The following is a 22,429-nucleotide window of genomic DNA, read 5'->3' on the forward strand; positions in this document are numbered from 1 at the left end:
GGGTGCTGATAGGGGTAGTGATAGGGGTATGGGTGGTGATAGGTGTTGGGGTCGTGATAGGGCTTATGGGTAGTCATAGGGGTTGGAGTAGGCCTGGTCGTAGCTGGGGGGTGGTAGGAAAGAGTAGCAGCGGTAGGATGGGCTAGGGGAGAAGTTCCCTACTTCTCTGATTCAAGGACGTGCATGGGTGTGGGTGTATGTGTTCAAGCACGATCTCAAAAACGTTGACGTCGACATGGCCGAGCGGGCAGCTGGTGCGGCAGACCCTGGGTGGGTGTGCACGGGGGGACTCGGACACGAGACGGCCCCAGCCCTGCTGTGCGAGTAGCAAGGCTGGGGGCACGAGCCGCGGCGTGGCCACGGTCAATTTCCCGAAGCCACAGCTCGCGGCAGCCTCTGCCGTTCCGGCATTAAGATTGCCCGGTCATTCCGGGAAACGTTTAAATAATTGAAATCCTCTGCAAAAGTGTGCCGCATGACGAAAGGGGTGTCACGGGGCCACGTTTCTTGTATTGAGCGAGTTTCTCTTTTTTAGAACAGACGGATGGGAGAGGGGGCTCCAGAGAGGAGCGGTGCCAGGGAAGTGTACACGTGTGGTCTGCCGCGTGCTGAGTGGACGTGCGTTGGGTTGGGAGGACCAGGTGGCGGGGCACGCACGTGGAGGGAGCTTGGGCTAGGGTGTTCTATTAGCATACAGGTTAATGTCCTATTATCATACAGGTGAATGTACTATTAGCATACAAGTTAAATGTGCTATTAGCATACAGGTGAATGTACTATTAGCATACAAGTTAAATGTGCTATTAGCATACACGTTAATGTACTATTAGCATATAGCTTACTGTACTATTAGCTTACAAATTAAATGTGTTATTAACATACAAATTAACGTACTATTAGCATACAAGTAAAATGTATTATTAGCATACAAGTTAAATGCACGATTAGCATACAAGTTAAATCCACTATTAGCATACACGGTAAATGCGCTATTAGAATACAAGTTAAATGTACTATTAGCATACAAGTAAAATGTTCTATTAGCGTACAAGTCGCATAAATCGTAAACGCTCGGTTATTGCGCACGCTATTTGAAGCATGTATCGTGAGTTTTAAGATTAATTATTCAGTGACAAATCGATGCTATGCTACTTGACGCAACGATGCCTTAAGAATTAAAAAATGCATGGAAAGTAGGTGAACCAGTGCATATGTAATGAAAGAGCACACCGACATACGGAGGGCTGCATAGGCATTGCCGCATCGGTCATAGCCAATTAGGGCCACGGGTTCGATCTAGGCCAAAGTTTATGGGCGGAGCTCAGGGGTACATGCGGGAACCATCGAGAAGGTTCTGAAGGGGGCGTGGTTAGAGGCGGGACTTCGCTCCACCAAGGAGGATATAAGGAGAGGCAGGAGGAGGACTCGGGGTTCGGTGTGGAAGCCTGGGTCTGGACTGCATCTCTGCCATCTCATCAGCCACCGACCACGTGGCAGCCGCGAGTGAAGCTCTCCCGGTTCCCGGCGCGCCATCGACCAGCGGTGCGCGGGGAAGCGAGAGCGAGGGAAGCCGCGCGGGAATGGAGGAGCAGAGAGCGCGTGCATGCGGCAAGAGAGAGAGAGAGAGGGTGACCATCTAAAGAATATGTGGAGCCGAGTAGTCATAACTAATAAAGAAAGGACGCAAGTCTCAACATGTCGTCGAAGTCGTTTATTACACATGGATGCATTGTCACAACGTGATGCTCTTTTTCAGAATCGATAGGAAAGGGATCGACCTTTGATTCCTCTGTGCCTAAAGGAATCAATCCTAAATCCAAGTTACAGGTCTCTTGTCTTATCCAGAATATAGTTTTTTTGGGGAGATTAGATCGTGTCAATATAAATGTGTCGTTAAACCCGCCACCACCCGACACAGCCAATTGGTAAGATTTGTCACGTAAACAAAAACGTCACCCTGCTGCTGCTCTATTTAAGACCGGAAGCAAGAGCAGAGCCTCACCATTCTGGCGAATTGCCCGATGATGCTGGATGCAATTACCAGCGAAACGTCGTACTCAAAAATTGTAAATGTTGTGGTTTCACGCTTCAACACACCGGTGGGCTAAAGCAGTGAACTATTTGTCTTTTGTCAACGTGACACTTTTTTGCTGATTGGCCGTGTCGGGTGGTGGAGGGTTACGACACATTTATAAGTAACGCGATCTAAACCCAAAAACGTTGATTATGAAGTGCCAATTCGTTACTAGTTCAGCACACCGGTTGTGTGTTGGAGAGTAAACCCACAACAACATTTACAATTCGAGTACCGTGACGTTTCGCTAATTACAACATCAACAACCAGCAGCATTATCAGGCGACAGACAGAATTGTGAGAATTCCTCCTGTTTCTGTCTTAGAGGGGGGTTATGTAGTCCTATAAAGCACAATGGATCTCTATTATTAGTTGGGTTATTCACACGTAATCGTAACTATGAATATATTTATATTCATTTACATTTACGCGATCTAACCCAAAAAACCTCTTATGGATGACATCGGTCGCGAAAGCCCGACTACGAGGTGTTAAACGGTCTCTTGTCATTGCTTTTGTCATTTTAGCGACCTTTCGTCACTAATGGAAATTACGCTGTCCTTGATCCATGTTGTGTTTTTGGGGTTGGACCACGTGATAGTTTTATGACAAAATTCTTGTCACGTCCTCTCCACCACCCGACAAGATTGTCACGTTTACAGAGATAATGTTTTATATGTAGCAATGTATTTAGCTAATTTTGACCAATAAACTGGTGGCTTTAAAACTTTTCTTGACTAAATATAACATCAATCATGCGACTCTCTCTTTGCGTGTCTTGTATTCTCACCTTAGTAAAAAAAAATCAAGTCCAAAATTTGAAACTTATCTCCCTAATCCACAAACCTTGCGTGGCGGTGGATACCTCCGTGCTCACGATCGAACTCGCACTCTGGAACACGTGGCCACGACTGGCTGGCGTTGCACCTTGTAAAGGGCACGACCCCAATGCGAAGAATCCACGAGGGACAATCTGGGTTCATTAATTCAGGTAACACACGAAACAGGTATCAACTGAATTTTTACCATGAAACGCAAGAGCGATGAATCATATTCATTTACTATGTATGTTGAACTTCTCTCGCACTGTACTATGGAGAGACTTTTGATGGAGTGTGGTGGAAATTCTATTTTTTTCTGCCACGTTGTAGATGGGTTTGGAGACCACTTTTCGCACGGTTGTCAACCGATGTATTTACCAGTTGGCGGCTTGAAGCACAATCTTCCGGCGTGGCTGCGAATAGTCGCCGCCTGGCATTCAGGATTTCACTCAGAACTCCTCACCCCTGTCGATAGCCACAAGTGACACGGCGTCTCCTGATCACTGTACTGGACAAACGGCTGTTATTCATTCAGCGCCCATCTATAATGGCTTGCCATGTTACAGCTCTACAGAAGTTCCTGTGATTACTAAAACTTAACAATTTTTTATTTTATACTCTTTGGTTCTTTCGGTAAAGTCACGTAGGTATAAAATATATATTTTTATTTGACCAGGTAAGGCCCACTGAGCTATATTGCTATTTTCAGAAGCGACCTGGCCACAATTGATAGCTCAACGAAGTGGCTTATGTGGAAATTTATAGCAGCCAAATACTCTAAACGCATGTTTCTAAATGTGGAGGGAAAAACTGGAGGACCCGGAGAAAAATGCAAACTCCAGGTGTCAGGGTCGGGATCAAACCCACGACCTCCTGTATACCAGGCAAGGCAGTTAATATCACTCCACCGTTTCTATTAACATTAACAATTAATTACCACTGATTAACGAAACAATTTCCTTAACCAAATAAACTTTAGCTATCTGCACGCGTTCTCAAACTGTTTCTGTTTTATGCCTCAACCACTCAGTTTCATTGTCCCTTCCCAAAACCTCTTCGATGAACATTCGTCCCGATCGTCACAGACACGGTCTACATTCCTACAGCGTATCGCACAACTCGGAGGTAGGCACATCATCATCGTCATCACCATCATCTTTATTAATCGATATAATTTCAATATTACAAAATCATTTACAGCATATAGTTTATATATATTAAAAATATAAAGCACAGTGCAAATTTTAAAGAGCCAAAGGGAAGTCGGGGGCAGTCCATGAGCCCGGAGTAGATAGATATTTCACTTGTTGGAACTTTGATGGTTCCAAATTATGTACGTGGCCAATAACGCGGTGAGCTACGTGATAAGTGTGCTTATCAAAGTTATTCACTCGTATTGGCCATGTCAATGAATCAGTACTACGAGGGTTGTGCCATCCTTCGGTGATACCGATGTCGGCTGTGGCCCATGGACAAGGGGGGAGGTGAGGGCTTTGGTGGGTCGGGGTACGGCGAGTTACGCAGATTGCGAACGGACAACGTCCGAGCAGTGTGCTCCACCTTCGCACGGTGAGTGACGAATCGGTTTGACGTGAACACATCCGTGAATGTTTGTGTTGTGCACGCGCTGTCCGTAAATAGTAAAATAGCGTTGACGTCTTCTCCCCCTCCCCAGTTAAAGCCTCGTCTCAAGTCTCCTCGAGGCTGATTCTCTGGAGGGTCCCGCTCGGCAGATGTTTCATGTTGCCGTGGGTGGAAACCGTGGGTGCCCAGAGAAAACCACGCACGCAGTTTAGAGACCACTCAACATGCTGCTGATGCTGCAGATGTTAATGGAGAGACCTACTCGCTGTGCTGCCTCCCACTTGAGACGTCCTTTGTGCGTACAGCACAAGCGTATAAGTGCAATCAATGACTGATTTCGCATTCACATACAGCTAAATTCTAATGAATAATTAATCGAACATTCACATGACATGAAATAAAAACAATAACATGTCGCCCTTTGTCAATCCACTACTGAATGAATGCCTTTGCATAATATAGGTTCTTGGGTTAGATCGCGTAAGTATAAATGTGTCGTTAAACCCGCCACCACCCGACACAACCAATTAGTAAGGTTTGTCACTAAAAAACGTGCCAATTCGTTAATAGTTCAACACACCGACGTGTTGGAGAGTAAGCCCACAACATTTACAATTTGAGTACGACTTTTGCCAGTAATAAGAACCAGCCTCATCAGGCGAGAGCCTGATAAGGCCCTGACAGGGTGTTTGACCATCCTAACAACTAAGGGGCACAGAAGGGTTTTGAAACGTAGCACCCTGGGGCCTGAGTACAGAATTATGCGTGTAAATTTCCCTTAAGTCTGGTTCGTCTACGGTTGTAGTACGATCCGATACGCCCGCAAGAGAAAACAGAACGACGTTCAAAGGAAATCCGGGCGCGTGCACGTGAGATCACAATGCTGTGGGTGTGGCAGCGGTTGCTAGGCACCCACTGCCACTTCACAAGCCAATCAGCTGCGAGGAAGAAAATCCGCACGTAACATGGCTGGTATGATGTCATCGCTCCACGCACCTCATTCCAGTCGGTTTGCTTATGCGATTAATGTTGATTGCATATGTTATGAATGTTATTGATAGTATTATTCATGTTATTCATAGTAATACTTTCCTTGTTATGTTATTATTTATCGGTTGACTGTTTTCACTTTGATCACTCCCAAGTTCCCTCCTCACTTTGTGATTCTTAATTCTCGCAACGCTCTCATGGAATCGGAGTTATATCTTACGTTCTTATTGTAGAAATGTCCGAGATCACTCGACGTTGGACAATTACACAATGGTGCAAATACGAAGGCCCTTGATTGGTCATTCTGGTGCTAAGACCAACTGAGTGAACGTTCACGCCTTACAATATGAATCAAAGCTTGCGCATAGACGAAGACTTGAGCATTCCACAAACATGAAACGGAATTGTCCAACGCTTTATGAGCCAAACTAAGGCAACACCTAATAGGGCCAAGGGTTCAATATCAGATTGGGTAACTGCATTTACAGGTTATATCAGCACTTGCTAGTCATGGGCGCAGCTCCCTATTTCAACTGGGTGGGGGGGGGGGGCTATGCAAGATCCGACTGTGGGCCCCCCTCCTTTCTCCTGACTCACTTTTACTAAAATAGCTACGGATGTTTTAACCGGTATACAATATGTAGGCTATAACTATGTATATATTCTCATATTATTTTAGTTGCACCGTGTATTGGGTGTAGAAGAAGACAGTCTCACAGTGACAATATTAATAACAATATTTAAAGGCGCAACACTACTCACAATTAAGTTATCCTGCGTCTTGCTTGCATGCCGGTCCATTGGTCTAGGATGTCCTGAAAGGAGGTGGATTGCACAACTCGATGCTGCTTTATTAATTTTTTTGATAAAATAATCTTTCTTAATATTGTTTGAATTTGTTTACCTGTTGATTCGGGACCCCCTTGTGGCCGACTGGGCTCCTTTGCATCGCGTAACACTGCCACCTCCCCCCCCCCCCCCCATAGTTGCACCCCTGTTCCTAGTCCATCTGTTTGAATTGGGTGTCATATAAACTATCGGTGACAATTTGGAATAAATACAAATCCGTGCCTGTGCTCCAGATGTTAGTAGAGTCATGTTGTTCACGTGGAGCACGTTTCATTGTCTAGGACCGGTTACAGGACGACAACACACACGTTCGCATGAGCCTAGTGCTGTGCCTCCTGTGATCAGGCCATCCTCACGGTCACGCGAGCAACAGAGAGACAGAGAGCCGTCCGTGTGACTAAAAGAAGTCTAGAGGTGGGACTTTGATGTCGGTCTATGTCTTTCACAATTAAACACACTAAGATATCTTGTGCCTTTTTTAAAGTTCAACTCCAAACAGCAACAACAACAACATCAGTTTTACTTTTAAACGATAATATAAAAATGTCATTTAAAAACATATCTGAGCAATCACTTATCTCTACAACAACCTTGCCTAGATCCTTACCTACGAAGGGGGAGCTTTACTCGGGTGAGATACGAGGCCTGAGAGGGTGGCGAAAAGGGAAGGGGTCATAAGGTGCTGTGCAGCTCGTGGAAGACGACACAAACGGCCGCCTCGGCATCGGAACGGTTCAACAGAGTCACACGGGGGTGTCGCAACCCCCAGTTTGGGCCCAGCAAAGAGTGGCAGCTCGCGACGGACAGGGGCTCAACCCTGGAGAGACTTTGCACAGGCGAGGCTCTGCCGGAGGTTGGTGTCCTTGTGGGCCTTGTTAAGCTGGCCAGGCTCGAGCAGGGTCGTGATGTTGTCCACCGCCTTCACAGAGGGAGGCTTCAGCCGGCCGGGTCCAATGAGGTTGGAGTGCGACCCAGCCGTGGCCTCGACATCATCCAAGCCGCCGCTCTCCTCGACACCTCTCCGAGGGCCATGCCGTGCCACTGCACTCCACAGGCCCTCGCGGTGGAGCAGCGCCGCCAGGGTGCACGCCAGCACCAGGCCGACGAAGGCCAGCACAGCGAGCAAGGCACTCAGCCAGCCGCTGTCGCTCAGCAGGAGGCCATCGCCACCCTCCCGCCTCTGCTCCGTCTCCACGACAGTTATCTTGAGCTGAAGGTTTGGCTGCGGCCTTGCCTGAGCCGCTTCAGAGTTCCCCTCTCCGGTTTTGGTCAGATCTTCTCCGGCATCTGTTGGCTCCGCGAATGAACGTTCAGGAGGCATTGCCGGGCCCGGCACGGTGGAACCGATCAGACTGGCTGCGGCTCTGGCAGCAAAGGCGGAGGGGTGTACGGCGGTGGAGGATGACGATGATGACGATGAGGAGGCGGCGGCAAGCTCGCAGCGCCTGCCTGCCTGGCCCGGGGGACAGACGCAGAGGAAGTGCAAGGGCCCGCGCGGCACGCATGTGGAGCCCTCAGCACACGGAGAGGGCGGCCCGCGCTGCTGACGGTTCGCGCACGGGTCGGGCGGAACCTCGCACAGCGGCCCCGAGAAGCCGCGTGGGCACAGGCACACGAGGACGTGGGCTGAGCCCGCCTCATCCATGCATGCGCCGCCATTCTTGCACGGGTACCTGGGCATGACAGAGACACAGGGACCCAAGGTTAAAGGCAGAATTAATTGGCGGTCGACACTGTGAACATACACAATTAACTAACTCGGTCTGTCTGCAGATTGAATTTGTGCGGAGCTTTGAGTGCTATAATATTATACCCCCATATACATTGGTTTATGCTCAATCTGTTGCAGTGTTGGGGTATATATAAACACCGATAACATTTACCCATTTTTTATTTGGTACGAGTGGAGTTCAAGTCTCAAGTTAATTTTGTTTGACCCGGCAGAGAACTCAAGTAGACAATGATGATCCTCATTTGCAAAATTTTACCTGGGCCACCAAAATTACAAATTGCAACAATGAAGCCAAAAGTAAATAGATATATAATCGAGACAAAACAACAAACGGGAAAAAAGGCTTAGAGGCTAGAACAGAGGTCGGAAACGTTTCCAAGAAGAAGAAGGAGAAGAGCCATTTACATTTTTTTTTGTCTTTGACCAAAATAGTCAGAGAGACGCATCACACGCAGAGCCACTTGTACACAGACACAGCAGCAGGTACACAGCAGATGCCAAACGCACATTCTGGCTCAAATAAACCAAGTAGGTGATGGAATTTAGCTGTTTCCTCCCTTAGTTATTCTTTAACAATAGAGTCACCAAGACAATCCGAAAGTGACCCCATTATGTTCTAAGTCACTTATTATCTTTGTGTTCAGTTACGTTTAAGATTCAAGTGATTTTATGTAAAAAAAAAACTCTGCCCGTGAAGGGGGGCAGCCAAAGAGCAGTACGCGGCACCAAAGCAGCAAGTTGCCGACCCCTCGGGCTAGAATGTGGGACAAGGGGGGAGGTGGGGGGAGGGGGGCACTCACCCCTGCTGGTGACAGGGCCCAGCGCGCTCCTCGCACCGGCTGCCCGTGAAGCCGTCGGCGCACACGCACGCGAAGCCGCCGCTGCCGTCGTCGGAGCACGAGCCGTTGTTGTGGCATGGCCGATTGTGCTCGCAGAAGTTCAGATCTGTGGCAAGTGAACGCAAAGAGGCCCACGGGAAAGGGGTCAAAACACGAAAAGTCAAAGGTCAGCGTTGTTGTCTCCCTCGCTCAAATGGCGGTGGAGGTCGCCTCCATTGGTGGCATGAGCGGCAGGCGTGACCGAAATTACACGTTACCATGGCCAATGGACGGTCTCCCCCAGAGGAAGACCAGAGGGACGGGTGGGCCGAGTCGATCGCAAAGAGGTTTTGAAACTTTCAACCCCCGTGAGTTGAACGTCCTCACCACGGCGACATCCGGCCTCATTTTTACATGAACATCCTCACGAATGTCAGCGGAATGTTTAGAAATCTATTCTAATGTAGGTCGCGTGTGTGTAAGTTCATGTAGTTTTATATGTGCACGTGTGTGCATACAAGTATGGACAGTATATGTGTGGAGAGCAGTAGTGCAGCGGTTAGCGCCTTGCGCTACGAACCCGGCAACCCGATTTCCACTCCTGCTCACGGCCTTGGGCCTCCCCAAGGTCGACTCAGCCTCAAATGAGTACCTGGTGTGGCGTGTAAACATCACCACTAGGGAGGCAAAGGTGGCCGGGCGTAGTGTTAGCCACCTGCCCCTAGTGTGCCTTTATGGATTTTCATAGGTGCTCACTTGCAACAATTGCCCTAAAAGTATGCTAAGGCTATGCGGGGGGTGTTTTGTCTTGTTTGTGTTTATGTATGTACATAATTAGCGCGCATTCGTGTGCATGGGTTTAAACAGACTGGATTGTTCGAGGAGCTCGCAGATCCCTAAACAATTCTGGACATAGTTCCATCAGTGAGCTCATCTGGCAGGCGAGGCTGTGCTGGCTGAGTCATGTAGCCCGCATGCCTCGCCATCGCATTCCCAAGCGGCTTCTGTTTGGCCGGATAGAGGGGGCTAAATGGGTGCGGCACGGGCTGGGAAAGAGATGGAGCTGATACGGTTCATGAAGATCTGGAGCTGATTGGGCTTGCAAACAAACTAATACCAGCAGAGTTAAGATCTGCCTCTGTGGGGGAGGCTCGTGAAGGACGCTACTGGGAATTTGGAAGCAGTCGCCCTCCAACAATAGTGGCAGGCAGGGCAGCGACGCTCACAACAACCAGCAGAGCGCCAGTGGGATAAAAGGCAGTGAGGTTGCACAGTGGGGAGCGCAGGTGGCGCATCTGCCAGTTATCTCGGTCAACCCATGGCGCTTGGGTCTCTCCCGTGACCTCCCGCCAGCGGGCCTTTGACACTTCACGCGACTGCCTCAAAGTGCACCTAGCCTGGCACAAGGGCTGCGGTGACGTCGCCACCTTTTAGTGGCGCAAACGGCGGCTGTCGGTGTTCACGTGTGCGTGTGTGCGTAGTGAGCGCGTAGTGAGCGCGTGTGCGCGTTCATCCATGGGCCACTCACCGCGGTCGCACAGCCGGCCCGTCCACCCGTCCTCGCAGTCGCACTGCCAGGGCATGTGGCAGGAGCCGCGCTGGCAGCCGGGGAATCGCGTGCAGTTCCCGCACAGCTCGCCCTGCCACCCGGGTTGGCACCTGCAGCCCGCGGCATGGGAGGGCGGAAGGGAGGGGGGCACGACGTGAGCAGGAGTTGAAGCCAGTTTGGGAAAATCTGGAATATCTGATGCCGGGCATGTCCTGCTTCGTGGCGCTCGCGATCATCACGTGACTGGGTCAACGTCTTTGTTTTGGGATTCGAGAATCCTGAGACTCGGTGAGGCTTTTCCAGATGTTATATTGAATTAAGTTTGAATATAAAATAATTCCAGCCAATTCATCCTCATCACCACCATCATCGGCATCATAATCACCACCATCATCATCATGCCACCATGGTCAGTAAAATGACGACCACCATAATGAGGCTGCATTACTTGAGACGTCAATAGCTGCCCCATGAACTAACTCATCCCCACCATACAAATATCTCGCAACACTCGTTTGAATAGAGGCACACAGTCCAGAGCGCTGAGATCTTCTTCTCAGCGCTCTGGATTGCTGGGGCAAAGAGGTGTTAGCGAGCGCCTATTAAGGCTGGCACGGCACACCCCTTTGTTCAGACCACGCGTACACCTGCCAGCACCCAGCACTCAGCAGACACGCCACATCCACCAGGGGCTTTGCACGAGAAGTGTGATCGCTAAACATAGCGCACACGACGTGTACCCGTGTGTGTGTGCGTGCGTGCGTTTACTTGGGCGTAGCGGTTAGCACGCTGCACTACAAAGCCTGCCACCCGAGTTCAATTCCCGCTCACAGCCAACACCAGTGACAATTATCTGAACCGGTAATGGGCCTCCCCTAGGTCGACTCAGGATCAAATGAGTACCTGGTGCGATGTGTAAACATCGCCACTAGGGGAGACAAATACGTCCGGGCGTGGTGCTGGCCACCCACCCCTTCGTGTGTCATGCCGACCTCAAAGGTGCTCGCTAACAGCACTTGCCCCTACAGTCTGCTGAAGCTATACGGGGTGGGGGGGGATCTTTGTCTTGTTGACACGGAGCGTGTGCTCGAGAGTGGAGATGTCCATTCTTTGCACACCGCATTAGGATCCTATACATCACGGGTTCGACATCTGGCCATGTGCACATCCATCACCGGTGCTCTCTGAATTTGGCACCTATGTCTCCTGCGGTCGTCACGGCCAAAAATCGGCAGCAGGTGCCACTGTAACTATCGGGGATACAAAGGTGGAAGGGCGACTCTGGTGCTGGCATCACCATCCACTCGACCGCAGTGCTGCATGTCCTCGGTCTGCAGGTAATGTTCGTGCGCAGACCGCTTGTCAATTCCGCTGCCGGACGAGGGCACTCCCCTTGCTGTGAGAATGATTTGACCGCGGGTCAGTGGGGTCAGCGGGGTCAGCGGGGTCAGCGTGGCCAACGGCGCAGAGCTCAACCACGGCGGCCCAGGCCGCTTACCGGACGCGGGACGCAAGGGGAAAGGCGAGCGAGGGACAGCGACCTCACCTGCACTCTCCGTCAACCTCGCAGTAGCCCTGGCGCAGATCGCAGCCCTCCTTGCACTCGGCTCCTGCAGCGACAACAACGACGACAATGAGGCGAGTCCCTTACGAGTCCGCCACGAGTCAGTTACGAGGCGATCTGGAATTCGTGGCACAGGGCACCGCTGCTCAGTTGCGAGCAGCTATTGGCGACAAGAAAACTCAACTAAACTATCTTTATTTTACAAGGTAAGGCCCACTGAGCTATATAGGTCCTTTTCAGAAGCGATCTGGCCACAAATGATAGCTCAACGAAGTGGAAAATCACGTGGAAATGTATAGCAGACAAATACTGGAGGGAAAAAAAACGCACGCCCCGGAGGAATATCCACACGACAACTGGGAGATAGACACGCCAACGCCATATATACAGCAGGCGTCAGGGTCGGGATCGAACCCATGACCTCCTGCATACCAGGTGAGGTCGTTAACATCTCGCCACCGTGGCGCCCGTCGAAACTGCCGAGGCGATGCCGGCACGACGCCTCGCCCATCGCGCCACGGTCAAAGCTGCTACCGGACTCTTCCCAAACGGCGCTCGAGCCATCGGACGCAACTTGCACCGTGGAGTTTCCTTGTTGTGCTGCTGTGACAGTCCCCTCCACTGTGCGACGAGAGTTTTATATCTCCACCGGGAGATAGTGAGCGGTGAATAACCTTCAGTCAACGTGCAAATCTCTCGGCGGGCAAAAACGGTGCGAATGAGATGACCGTAGAATCTCGTTCCTAATCTCACTCGGTATCGAGGGGTTCATTCTGCTCGCCGCTCTCCCAGTGGAGTCGTAAAGATCTCTCGCTCCACAGTGGGGGGGGGGGGGGGGGGGGGCTGTCAGAGCGCGTGGCGGGGGAACGTCTCCACGCCGCGACCACGCCCCGTCCCGTGTGCGGTCTGCGCTCATCTCGACCTCGGTCAGCGAAGCGTCGGCGAGGAAGGCAGCCCGTCGCGCGGAGTGGCCTTCACCACGAGTCGCCGACTGAGACCGTTACTTGAGTGCAGGGGGTCTCAGTGGCGCTGTCTCCTTGGCTGGACATGGTCGTTGTGAGCGTTCAGTGAGAGAGACGCCTAAACCTGCGGCTTTAAAGCCATGATCTCAGAGGTCACACGTGAGTCGGACGCAGCCAGTAGGATGTCAGCGCTCGAACCTGCTATCTCGGTGCTGTAAGACGAGCAGCTCTCCCATGGCCATTAAACACCGACTGGGAGACCCACCAGGCCCCAGGGCTTGAACCCATGCTCTCTCAATTGTGCAGGCTCCAGAGTGCAAAGTGGAAATACATCAGCAACGCCATCACCGCTGCTGCTGCCACCACTGCCACCATCGCCACCGCCGCGGGTTATATTTAGCCACGGCAACATGGCCCGGTGGTGTCTTGACATTAAATACACTTTGTTTAATCTTAGCAGCGGGGTCAGGGGTGCACGATGGCTACAATGCTGCACGACACACGCGACCACCGCCAGCCCACCCGCCCCCCTCCCCCGCCGGGGCCACGTGCTCAAGAGGATTTCGCTCAACAATGTCGGTTAAAAATAAACCGGGGGGGCCCGCCCGCTGACGGATCGACTGACAGAGCTCCCCTCCGCCAGTTATTTCCTTTGTTTCGCTGGTGCACAACAAGTCTAACAATTCGCACGGACTACACGACGTGAGATGGGTGTAGGGGGGGTCACAAAATAAATTCGCAGAACAGTTCCCGACTCTTGTGTTTGTAATCTTAAGTGATGGGGATGGACCCCACAGAGGAGTGACTGCTCCACGCCGGCCAGCACACACTTGCCGTGAGTTCAATCCCGAGCCTGACGCCTGCCGCTGTATATTTGGAGGATGCGTGTCTCTCTCCCCGTGGTCACGTGGATTTTTCTCCAGGTCCTCTGGGTTTCCCCATTTAGAAACACGCGTTTAGAGTATTTGTCTCTTATACATTTGAAGATGTTGGTGTGATGATGATGTTGGTGTGGTGATGATGATTTTGGTGTGATGATGTTGAACGATGATCACAGGCTGCAGAAATGTCATCATTTCACAACTCAGGGATTCACCTCTAAAACAACTACTAACTATAGATGTATCCATTTTTCATTAAGCTTTTCAGTGTTTACGCAGCTAGGAGCCCGGCTCCGTGTTGGCAGGAGGCACGCGATGCCTCGCACGGGGGTGGGGGGGGGGGTAAATGAACTGGGTTACAGTTTGTGACTCATGCCGCCGTCTAAAGTAAAAGACAAACGAATGGAATTACATTGTCAGAGAATGGTAATCTAATTCCCATGCACGCACAGCCACCCACGCAGCCAGCCACGCAGTCAGCCAGCAGCCAGACACCCATTCCTACCAACACCAAAGACATATCCCACATATAGCCTCAACAGACTTTTGTCACCTATGAAGGTGCCGGCACTGTGGCACACAAAGCGGTGGGTGACCACCACCACGTCCGGCCGTCTTTGTCTCCCCAGTGGTGATGTTTAATACACACCACACCAGGTACTCATTTGAGGCTGAGTCGACCTAGGTGCGGCCCAGGACCGTTTCAGATAATGGTCACTGGTTGTGGCCGTGAGCGGGAATCGAACCCGGGTCGCCAGGTTCGTAGCGCAGCGCGCTAACCGCTACACTACCGCTCCCCACACACACACACAGACATCCACACGCACACACACGCGCCTGTATATATAGACGCACGCGTGCGCCCATACGGAGCGCGTGGCGGTGGCACGTGGCTGCGGCCACAGCGATCCCCTATATGATCCCCTATGGACTACAGCGATCCCCTCCAGGAATCTCAGGCGCGCACCATCCCTGCCCGGGGCGCGTGCTTGATGCAGGTCCTGCCTGCTTCTGACCCTGCCGCCTGCCGCCTGCGTGACCTCTCTCTGGAGGGGAGGGGGGCGTGCAGGGGTGGAGCGGGGGAGGGGGTGATGGAAGGTTGTGATGGAGAGGGTTGATGGTGGTAGTCACGGAGAGGGATGGTCATGAAGAGGGGATGATGGTGGTGATGTAGAGGGATGGTGGTGGTGGTGGTGGTGATTATAGAGGGATGGTCATGAAGAGGGGATGATGGTGGTGGTGGAGAGGGATTGTGATAGAGAGGGATGGTAATGTAGAGGAATGATGGTGAAGAGGGATGGTGATTGTAGAAGGATGGTGGTGATGGTGGAGAGCGATGGTGATGGTGGAGAGGGATGGTGATTGTAGAGGGATGGTAGTGATGGTGGAGAGCGATGGTGATGGTGAAGAGGGATGGTGATTGTAGAAGGATGGTGGTGATGGTGGAGAGCGATGGTGATGGTGGAGAGGGATGGTGATTGTAGAGGGATGGTAGTGATGGTGGAGAGGGATGGAGGTGGTGGAGGTGTGAGCAGTCTCCACGCGAATGGGAGTCGCGTGCCGCCCACAGGCAGCGGCACTCAGAGTGACCCCCCCCCCCGGCTCCGCGCGAGTTCCGCGTGGAGCGGCCACCGCTGCTCACGGCGACTCGGAGAGCGACGATTTGAATGAAATGAAGACAACTCGCGGTGTCGAGAGTCAACGTCCTTCGTGAAAAGGTTTTTTTGGGTTCGATCGCGTAAATATAAATGTGTCGTTAGACTCACTACCACCCGACAAAACGTGCCAGTTAGTTACGACTTCAGCACACCGGTGTGTTTGAGAGTAAACCCGCAACATTTACGATCTGAGTACGACGTTTTGCTGGTGATTACAACGACCAGCATCATCAGGCGAGTCCTACGGAGAGGGATACGAGCAGGGATGGAGTTGGGAGCCGAGATCCCCGCGGTTCAATCGCCACGCAGCCGGTCATCCCGCGTCACAGACACACGGGTTGTAAAACTCCCCAGATTCATAAGCGACGAGGTAGCCACAGATCGCAGTACAGCAAGTGGGTTTGAAAACCCATCTGTACGAACTTTCTTGTTAAGTGTGATCCGCTCGTACGTGTTCATATTCTCCGGACACTCGAGCTTCCACGCACGCGCAGAGCACTCAATAGGACGGAAACAAACCAAGAGGATTGCCTAGACGTTCCGTAGCAAGACCCTCGTGAGTAAGAGCCTTGAGACCCACAGAGGCGGTCCTGCCTGAATGGTCTCGAAGGTTCGAAATTCTCCACGCGCGTGCGTACACACGCGCGCCACGCTCACACCCGGCACACTGCGCGCTCCTGATGGTCGCTATAACCGACCGGCTCGGATACTCAAACTACATTATTGTACCAGGTGATGCCCACTGAGCTGTGTGCCTCTTTTTAAGAAGCGACGCGGCCATCACAAGTGATAGCTCAACAAGTGGCTTCTCGCGTAGAAATGTATCGCAGCCAAATACTTGAAACGCGTGTTGATTCTAAATATGGAGGGAAAACCCGGAGGAACCGGAAAAAATCCATGCGACCACGCGAAGACAAAGACACACAAACTCCAAATATACAGCAGCAGCAGGCGTCAGAGTTGGGATCGAACCCACGACCTGCCGCAAACCAGGCGAGAGAGTTAACATCTCGCCACCGTGCCCCGCCCCCCCACCACACGATCGTTACTCGGATATATATCGAACAAACAACGAAATAAGCCCCAAGTCACTGCTCTCAAGAGCACACGATGGTGCGGACTTGGTGAGTCCATCTCCTCTACCTTCCCTTGCTATTAAATAGCAGCTGGTTCATATATAGACGACAACGCCTACATATCGACTTCGGGTGGCTAGGCTTGGTGAGGGTGGTTGGGTGAATCTGGGCCGTGAGGCTTGGTGAGGATTGGTGAGGATGGGTGAAGTTTGCTGGGACCGGGGAAGGCTGGAGTGAGTGAGCGTTGGCGACGAGGTTGTGGTGGAGTTGTGGCGAGGCTGCCTGGCGAAGGTGAGTGGTGGTGGTGAGGAGGATGAGTTGCAGGTGAGCCGCTCACCGTGCACGAGTTGAGGCGGGCAGGTGAGGAGCGAGGCCGCGAGCAGCAGCAACGGAACTCGGAGGAGCGCCTCCATCGCCCTCTCTCCTCTCCCCTCTCGTCTCGTCCGCACTCCGCCACGACCTCTCTCTGCCCTCGAAGCGCTCCCCGCGTCTCCCCGCGTCTCCCTGCGTCTCTGCGACTCTCGATTCTCTCTCTCCAACATTCCGTGTCCCCTCTCTTCTGCCCGCCCGTGAGACTCCCTGCCTCTCTCCTCCCGCTCCTCCCGTCAGTGCTGCTGCGTCTCCCGTCTCTGCCGCGTCTCCAGACTTTCTGCAACTCCTCCTCCTTCTATCTCCCTCCCCCCCCATGCCGCCTTCTCTCTCGCCCTGGTATCGCCGCATTATCTCCTCCCCCCTCTGTTGTGACTCCCCCCCCTCTCCCGCGCGCGCGTGCGTCCTGTCTGCGCGTGCGTCCTGACTGCGCGTGCGTCCTGTCTGCGCGTGCGTCCTGTCTGCGGGTGCGCGTGCACGCGGGGAGCGGCGGTGTCGCGGTTCACGCGCCCCGCTACAAACTCGGCCAACCGAGTTCGATTCCCGTTCGTCGCAAACACCGGTGACGATGACTGCATCCGAGCCAGTCCTGCGCCTTGCCAGCAGGTCGACTCTGCCTCAAATGCGGATCTGGTGCGGTCTGTACACATTAGCACTGGGGAGACAAAGGCGGCCGGGAACGGTGCTGGCCACCCACCCCCCACATGCGCCGTTCGCGCCTTTATAGGTGCTCGCTAACTGCACTTGTCCCGACAGTCTGTGAAGGCTATAGGGGGGATCTGTGTCTTTATATGTGCGCGTGTGTGTGGAATGATGTGCGCCTGTGTGTTCAATGTGCACGTGGCTGATGTTATAATGAGGGAAAATAAATTCACCGATACAAAGACAAATGCCACTGCTTCTTAAATGCATTCATGGGTACCGTTAAGCCCGTGTTTTGTATAGTTCCGTACTGTGTGTATGTCTCGCGTTCATTTTAAACGACGTGTATTTTAAGCAATCGACTTTTACGAGCATTCATCGTTCTAATATTCGAGCCGAGATCCGGAATGGCAGCCTCACTGAGAATGTCGCCCGTCTCGTCCGGCATCATTGTCGAACTTGAGCGTCAAAACTCCCTCGAGCGGCCAACTACTCGGTCCACCGTTGTCTGTCTGCGTGCGCGCACGGCGCGCGAGACTCGAAATGCGACGCCGAACTCTTCGGAGCTGGCCTCGCCACACGAGGCGTCCCCAACCCCAGTGCCGACTGTGGGTAGCCCCCACAGCCCCTCCCCTGCGATCTTCCCCAGGGGGGGGGGAGGGACGCGGGTGGGGGGAGGGATCGTCCGCGCTCGGAAACCCGAGAGGGTTTGGTTCGCTTCCCCTGTCACGGCTCACATCAGTGGCAAGTGGCACCGCGACCTTTGGACTCACGCGAGGTGTCCGCGAGGTCGATTCGGTCTTAAATGAGAAGAGCGTCTCTTGAGTGCGGTTTGGAAAATATTCGCGATAGGGGAGACAAAGACGGCTTGGGTCATCGTGGCTGGCACGCACGCCGTGACGGCCTTAATAGCTGCCCACTGACAGCACTTGATCCTTCCACGTGTGAGGCTACACGGGTATATTTATCTTTAGTTTATATAGCTTTATACACACCGCACGGTGACGTAATATACACACACACACACGATCTCTCTCATAATAGGATGTGTGCGCGCTGTGTGGATGTTTGTCCTGTGCGCCATGCGAATGCATTGTACTGCCGTGGGGACGAGCATTGCACGGTAACACGGTGGGGAGCGGTGGCGCCGCGGTTAGCGCACTGCGCCATGCAAGGGGTTCCTGAAGGCCCGGGCAGAATGCCACGCGCGTGTGTATGAAAATGGACACACCGCTGTACATGTATTTGTTACCGAAAATAAACTAAACTTAATAACAAAATATGTTTTTGTTTACCAGATAAGGCTCACTGAGCTATCTATATAGCTTTTTTTGAGAAGCAACATGGCTATCACAGATGATAGCTCGACGAAGTGGCTCATTGCGTGGAAATCTATAGCAGCCAAATTGGTCCCAGCGCGTGATGTTGAATCTAAATGTGGAGGTGTAAAATTGGAGGACCCAGAGAAAAATCCACGCGACCACGGGGAGAGAGACACCGCAAACTCCAAATATACTGCAGGCGTCAGGGTCGGGATCGACCCCACTACCTCTTGCAAACCAGGCGAGGCAGTTAACATCTCGCCAGCACGGCGCCCATGATAAACACATTCCTGCGGAGGGAGCTGGTAGGAACGTTGGGTTGCTCGGTTAATGGCCAGGGTCAACGGCGGCGTGGTGTATTCCGCAAATATGCCCGACTGTGAGGGCGGGCACAAGCCGGCGTGAGTAGGTTAAACGTGGAGTTTTATAAGGGCACCACGGGGTGACCAGCCCCTCCCCACCCAGCCCCACCCAGCCCCACCCAGCCCCTCCCCACCCAGCCCCTCCCCACCCTCCCCACCCTCCCCACCCAGCCCCTCCCCACCCTCCCCTCTCCACCCAGCCCCACCCCTCCCATTTTTGGATGCACGACGGATGGACGGACACAATAATCCCCTGTGGGCTGGTGGAACTAGGTGGTTCCTACCAGTATCACCCTCTGATTGCCAGCGTTCTGACCAGAGAGGTAGCCTCTGCTTTTGTTCAGCTGCAGGGCTGTCCTTGCTACGCCTTTATCTCCGATGTTAGCCCTGGCCGGGAATCGACACTCACGCAGTCGCTGGTTCATGGCATAATACGACGCCCCAGCTGACTTACGTGATTCACACACGTGACTGATGTGAGTTCTGCAGGAGGTGCTGCCCGCGGGAATACCGTAGAGCATCGTTGTACAACGTAAATACAACCACCGCCGTTCAACACTCAGTGGCGGTGACGTCACCACGGCGCCTGTGCCAGGCCAGGTGCACGTGAAATGTAGAAGGCTCAGCTGCTGGCAGAAGGTCACAAGCGCCCAGGTGCCATCGGTTGACTGAGTGAGATGGCTGGTAGATGCACCACCTGCGCTACCCCACTGTGCGCTAATACAACGAGTCCCGTCACACAGCCGTGCGATGTAAACAGAGCCGCGTCGAGCGCGAAGCGTGCGTGTGAACACTTGGGTGCGAACTTATCATTAAACACTCGCGCGCCCAGCCTCACCACACTTGATTCTGGTCTCCCATTTCTGCGTAATTCTCACAAGAGTAACAGCAACAATGATGATGCTCGCACACACACTCACATACGTGAATGTTGCATCAGAGCGGGTCCAATTTGAGACAGTCGCCGTCATTCATCCAAGAGACGGCCGTGGGATGACGGCGAAGAGGGGACGATGCGATCCAAAGCGGCTCGCGAGGAGTGTGGTGCCACGACCGTGGAGCAGCTCCCCAAGCGCCGCGATTGTCCACTACCCCCCACCCTGAGCACACGCACACACGTAGTGACCTGGGGGGGATTGCCTGGCACATCGGGGTTTAATCCGAAGGGTCCCTAGAGGGAAAGTCCCACGGTTTCCCGGTGCCAGGAGATTGGCCGATCCTCGCAGGACAGGTTACATTGCGATGCCCCTAAACTTTTTTAAATTGTATGGGCGCAGAAAGAAAAGGTTCCCTGGGCCAACCGCATTGAGTTACTCACAACATTGGGAGGAGGACGGAGGGCAGAATATTAAGCAAGAAAAGTGCAAGCGCCCTTCCAGACAATGGGCAACGAGGGACAATGGGTGGCCAGCGACCGCCGCCGCAGACAAGAAGAGGAAGGACACGGTAACGGGGGGGGGCGATAACCACAGGTAGGTGCACGATTGGCCGCGCGGTACAATGCCACCCTGGGCCTTTGAAGTGAGAGGATTAGGCCACGGTAGAAACGGTTGAGAGGGACGATGGCGCAGGTAAGCGCATGATTGGCAACGTGGTACGACGTCACCTTGGGCCTTTGAAGTTTAGAGAATAAACATAGTAGCCCAGGACGATTTTAGGTCTCTTGTCTTCAACCTCCGGGCCGTCAAGACCCACTCCCTGCCGTCCTGTCTCCTCAAGCCACTCGCAGCATCCATGTGATGTCAGAGAGTGCTGCTACGAGGCAGTGATAGGTGAAGTTTTCTCTCGTCCTTCTCCCTCCGACTCTCACAGCGTCCATGCGATGCCGTGAGTACAGCTTCGAGGTACGTATTAGGCTAAGCTCTTCTCGCAAAATATTTGCGCCGTTAATAAACTTTAGTACAGAGTATCGGTGCAATGTGATTTGTGTGTGAGTGGGTGGAACCTCGACCCGGTGTTGGTAATTTTAGTGCGTGTGTGAGGCACGCGCGTGTATTACAGCATAAACGGACGCTGACGCTCGCGCGGGGTGCGCTAAAACCGCTCGTGCGTGTTTACGCGCGCGCGTGTGTTCGATTAATCCCCTGCAGGTGCGCGCGCGTTCGCGCTGCCACTTTAGAGCGCGTCTTAACGTGGGAGCGGAATAGCGGATAAACACCTACCGGCGCGCATTTTCATGCAGCCGCTTTAGCGTTAGCCTTTGTGTGCAAGCGGATTACCACCTGGAGGCACGCGCACAAATTTGTGTAGCCGCTTAACGCTGGTCTTTGTGTGCAGTGCAAGCGGATTAGCGTATGACCGCCCGCAGACGTTAGCGTAGCCGTTTAGCGTCAGGCTTAGTGCGGGCGCATCTTAGAGTCTGATCGCCGGCAGGGGCGCGTGCATGCTCGCCGCCGCCATAGCGCTAGCGTGTGTGCGTGTGTGGAATAACCCCGTGCGGCGGTGAGTCAGCGATATAGCTATGTCCCTCAGAGGGGGCACTAACACGGGGGGGCCCGGCGGGGGCCGATCGATGCGGTGTAGGAGGGAGTGGAGGGGGCAAACGGTGCGCCCCACCTGCCCGGCGAGGGCGGTGGGGCGGACGTCGGCCCCCACAGCGAGTGACGTCTTGAGACGCGGCGGTGGCGCTGAGTGGGGAGTGGTAGCGAGGCAGTGGGGGGCGAGGCAGTGGGGGGCGAGGCAGGGGGGGGGGTGGTAGTGGGGGGCGGTAGCATAGCCAACGACAATGACGATTATCTAAACCGGTCCCGAGCCTCCGTCTGGGTCGACTCAGCCTCCAATGAGTAGCCGGTGCGGTGTTTAAACATCAACGCTGGGGGAGACAAAGGCGGCCAGCAGCGGTGCTGGCCACCCACCCCCTCGTGTGCCGTGCCGGCCTTCATAGGTGCTCGTTAATAGCACTTGCCTCAAAAGTCTACTGTATGTACTGTATGTTGCATTTCTTTCGCACCGTACGTAGCCAACCGTGACAGCTAATCGGAGGTTCGGGGGAAGGACAACAAACTAAATGTGGGAGACCTTTGTCTTTGTGGTGACGCGCTTGTTATTATTACAAACCACCCAGCCCCCCTCACTCGTCACCACCCAGCCCCCCTCACTCGTCACCACCCAGCCCCCCTCACTCGTCACCACCCAGCACCCCCTCAGCCCGCCCAGTGTACCTCCCCCCTCCCCTC

At 53.2% G+C, this 22,429-nt stretch overlaps 1 protein-coding gene across 1 annotated transcript; it reads right to left on the reverse strand.

Moving 5' to 3' along the window:
• Positions 1-4,032: 4,032 nt before the first annotated feature.
• On the reverse strand, positions 4,033-17,150 carry LOC133342223 (protein delta homolog 2-like). Its single transcript, XM_061551228.1, has 5 exons — positions 16,896-17,150; positions 11,964-12,027; positions 10,397-10,527; positions 8,851-8,995; positions 4,033-7,991 (listed from the first exon to the last, which is right to left on the reverse strand). Exons 1-5 carry the CDS (start codon positions 17,098-17,100, stop codon positions 7,130-7,132), a joined length of 1,407 nt encoding a protein of 468 aa, XP_061407212.1. The 5' UTR covers positions 17,101-17,150; the 3' UTR covers positions 4,033-7,129.
• Positions 17,151-22,429: the final 5,279 nt, after the last annotated feature.

This window comes from Lethenteron reissneri, chromosome 14, assembly GCF_015708825.2.
Source record: "Lethenteron reissneri isolate LAM-NWPU_2019-01 chromosome 14, ASM1570882v1, whole genome shotgun sequence".
NCBI classification, from domain to species: Eukaryota; Metazoa; Chordata; class Hyperoartia; order Petromyzontiformes; family Petromyzontidae; genus Lethenteron; species Lethenteron reissneri.

Bases quoted from the DNA above. Each gene is read 5' to 3' on its own strand.
- LOC133342223 (XM_061551228.1), bottom strand. From the start codon at position 17,100: ATGTTGGAGAGAGAGAATCGAGAGTCGCAGAGACGCAGGGAGACGCGG. The intron at 10,528-11,963 runs GTGAGGTCGCTG...CGCGGGCTGCAG, and splicing joins GAGGTTGACGGAGAGTGCAG to GTGCCAACCCGGGTGGCAGG. The intron at 8,996-10,396 runs GTGAGTGGCCCA...CACTTGCCACAG, and splicing joins GGGCCGGCTGTGCGACCGCG to ATCTGAACTTCTGCGAGCAC.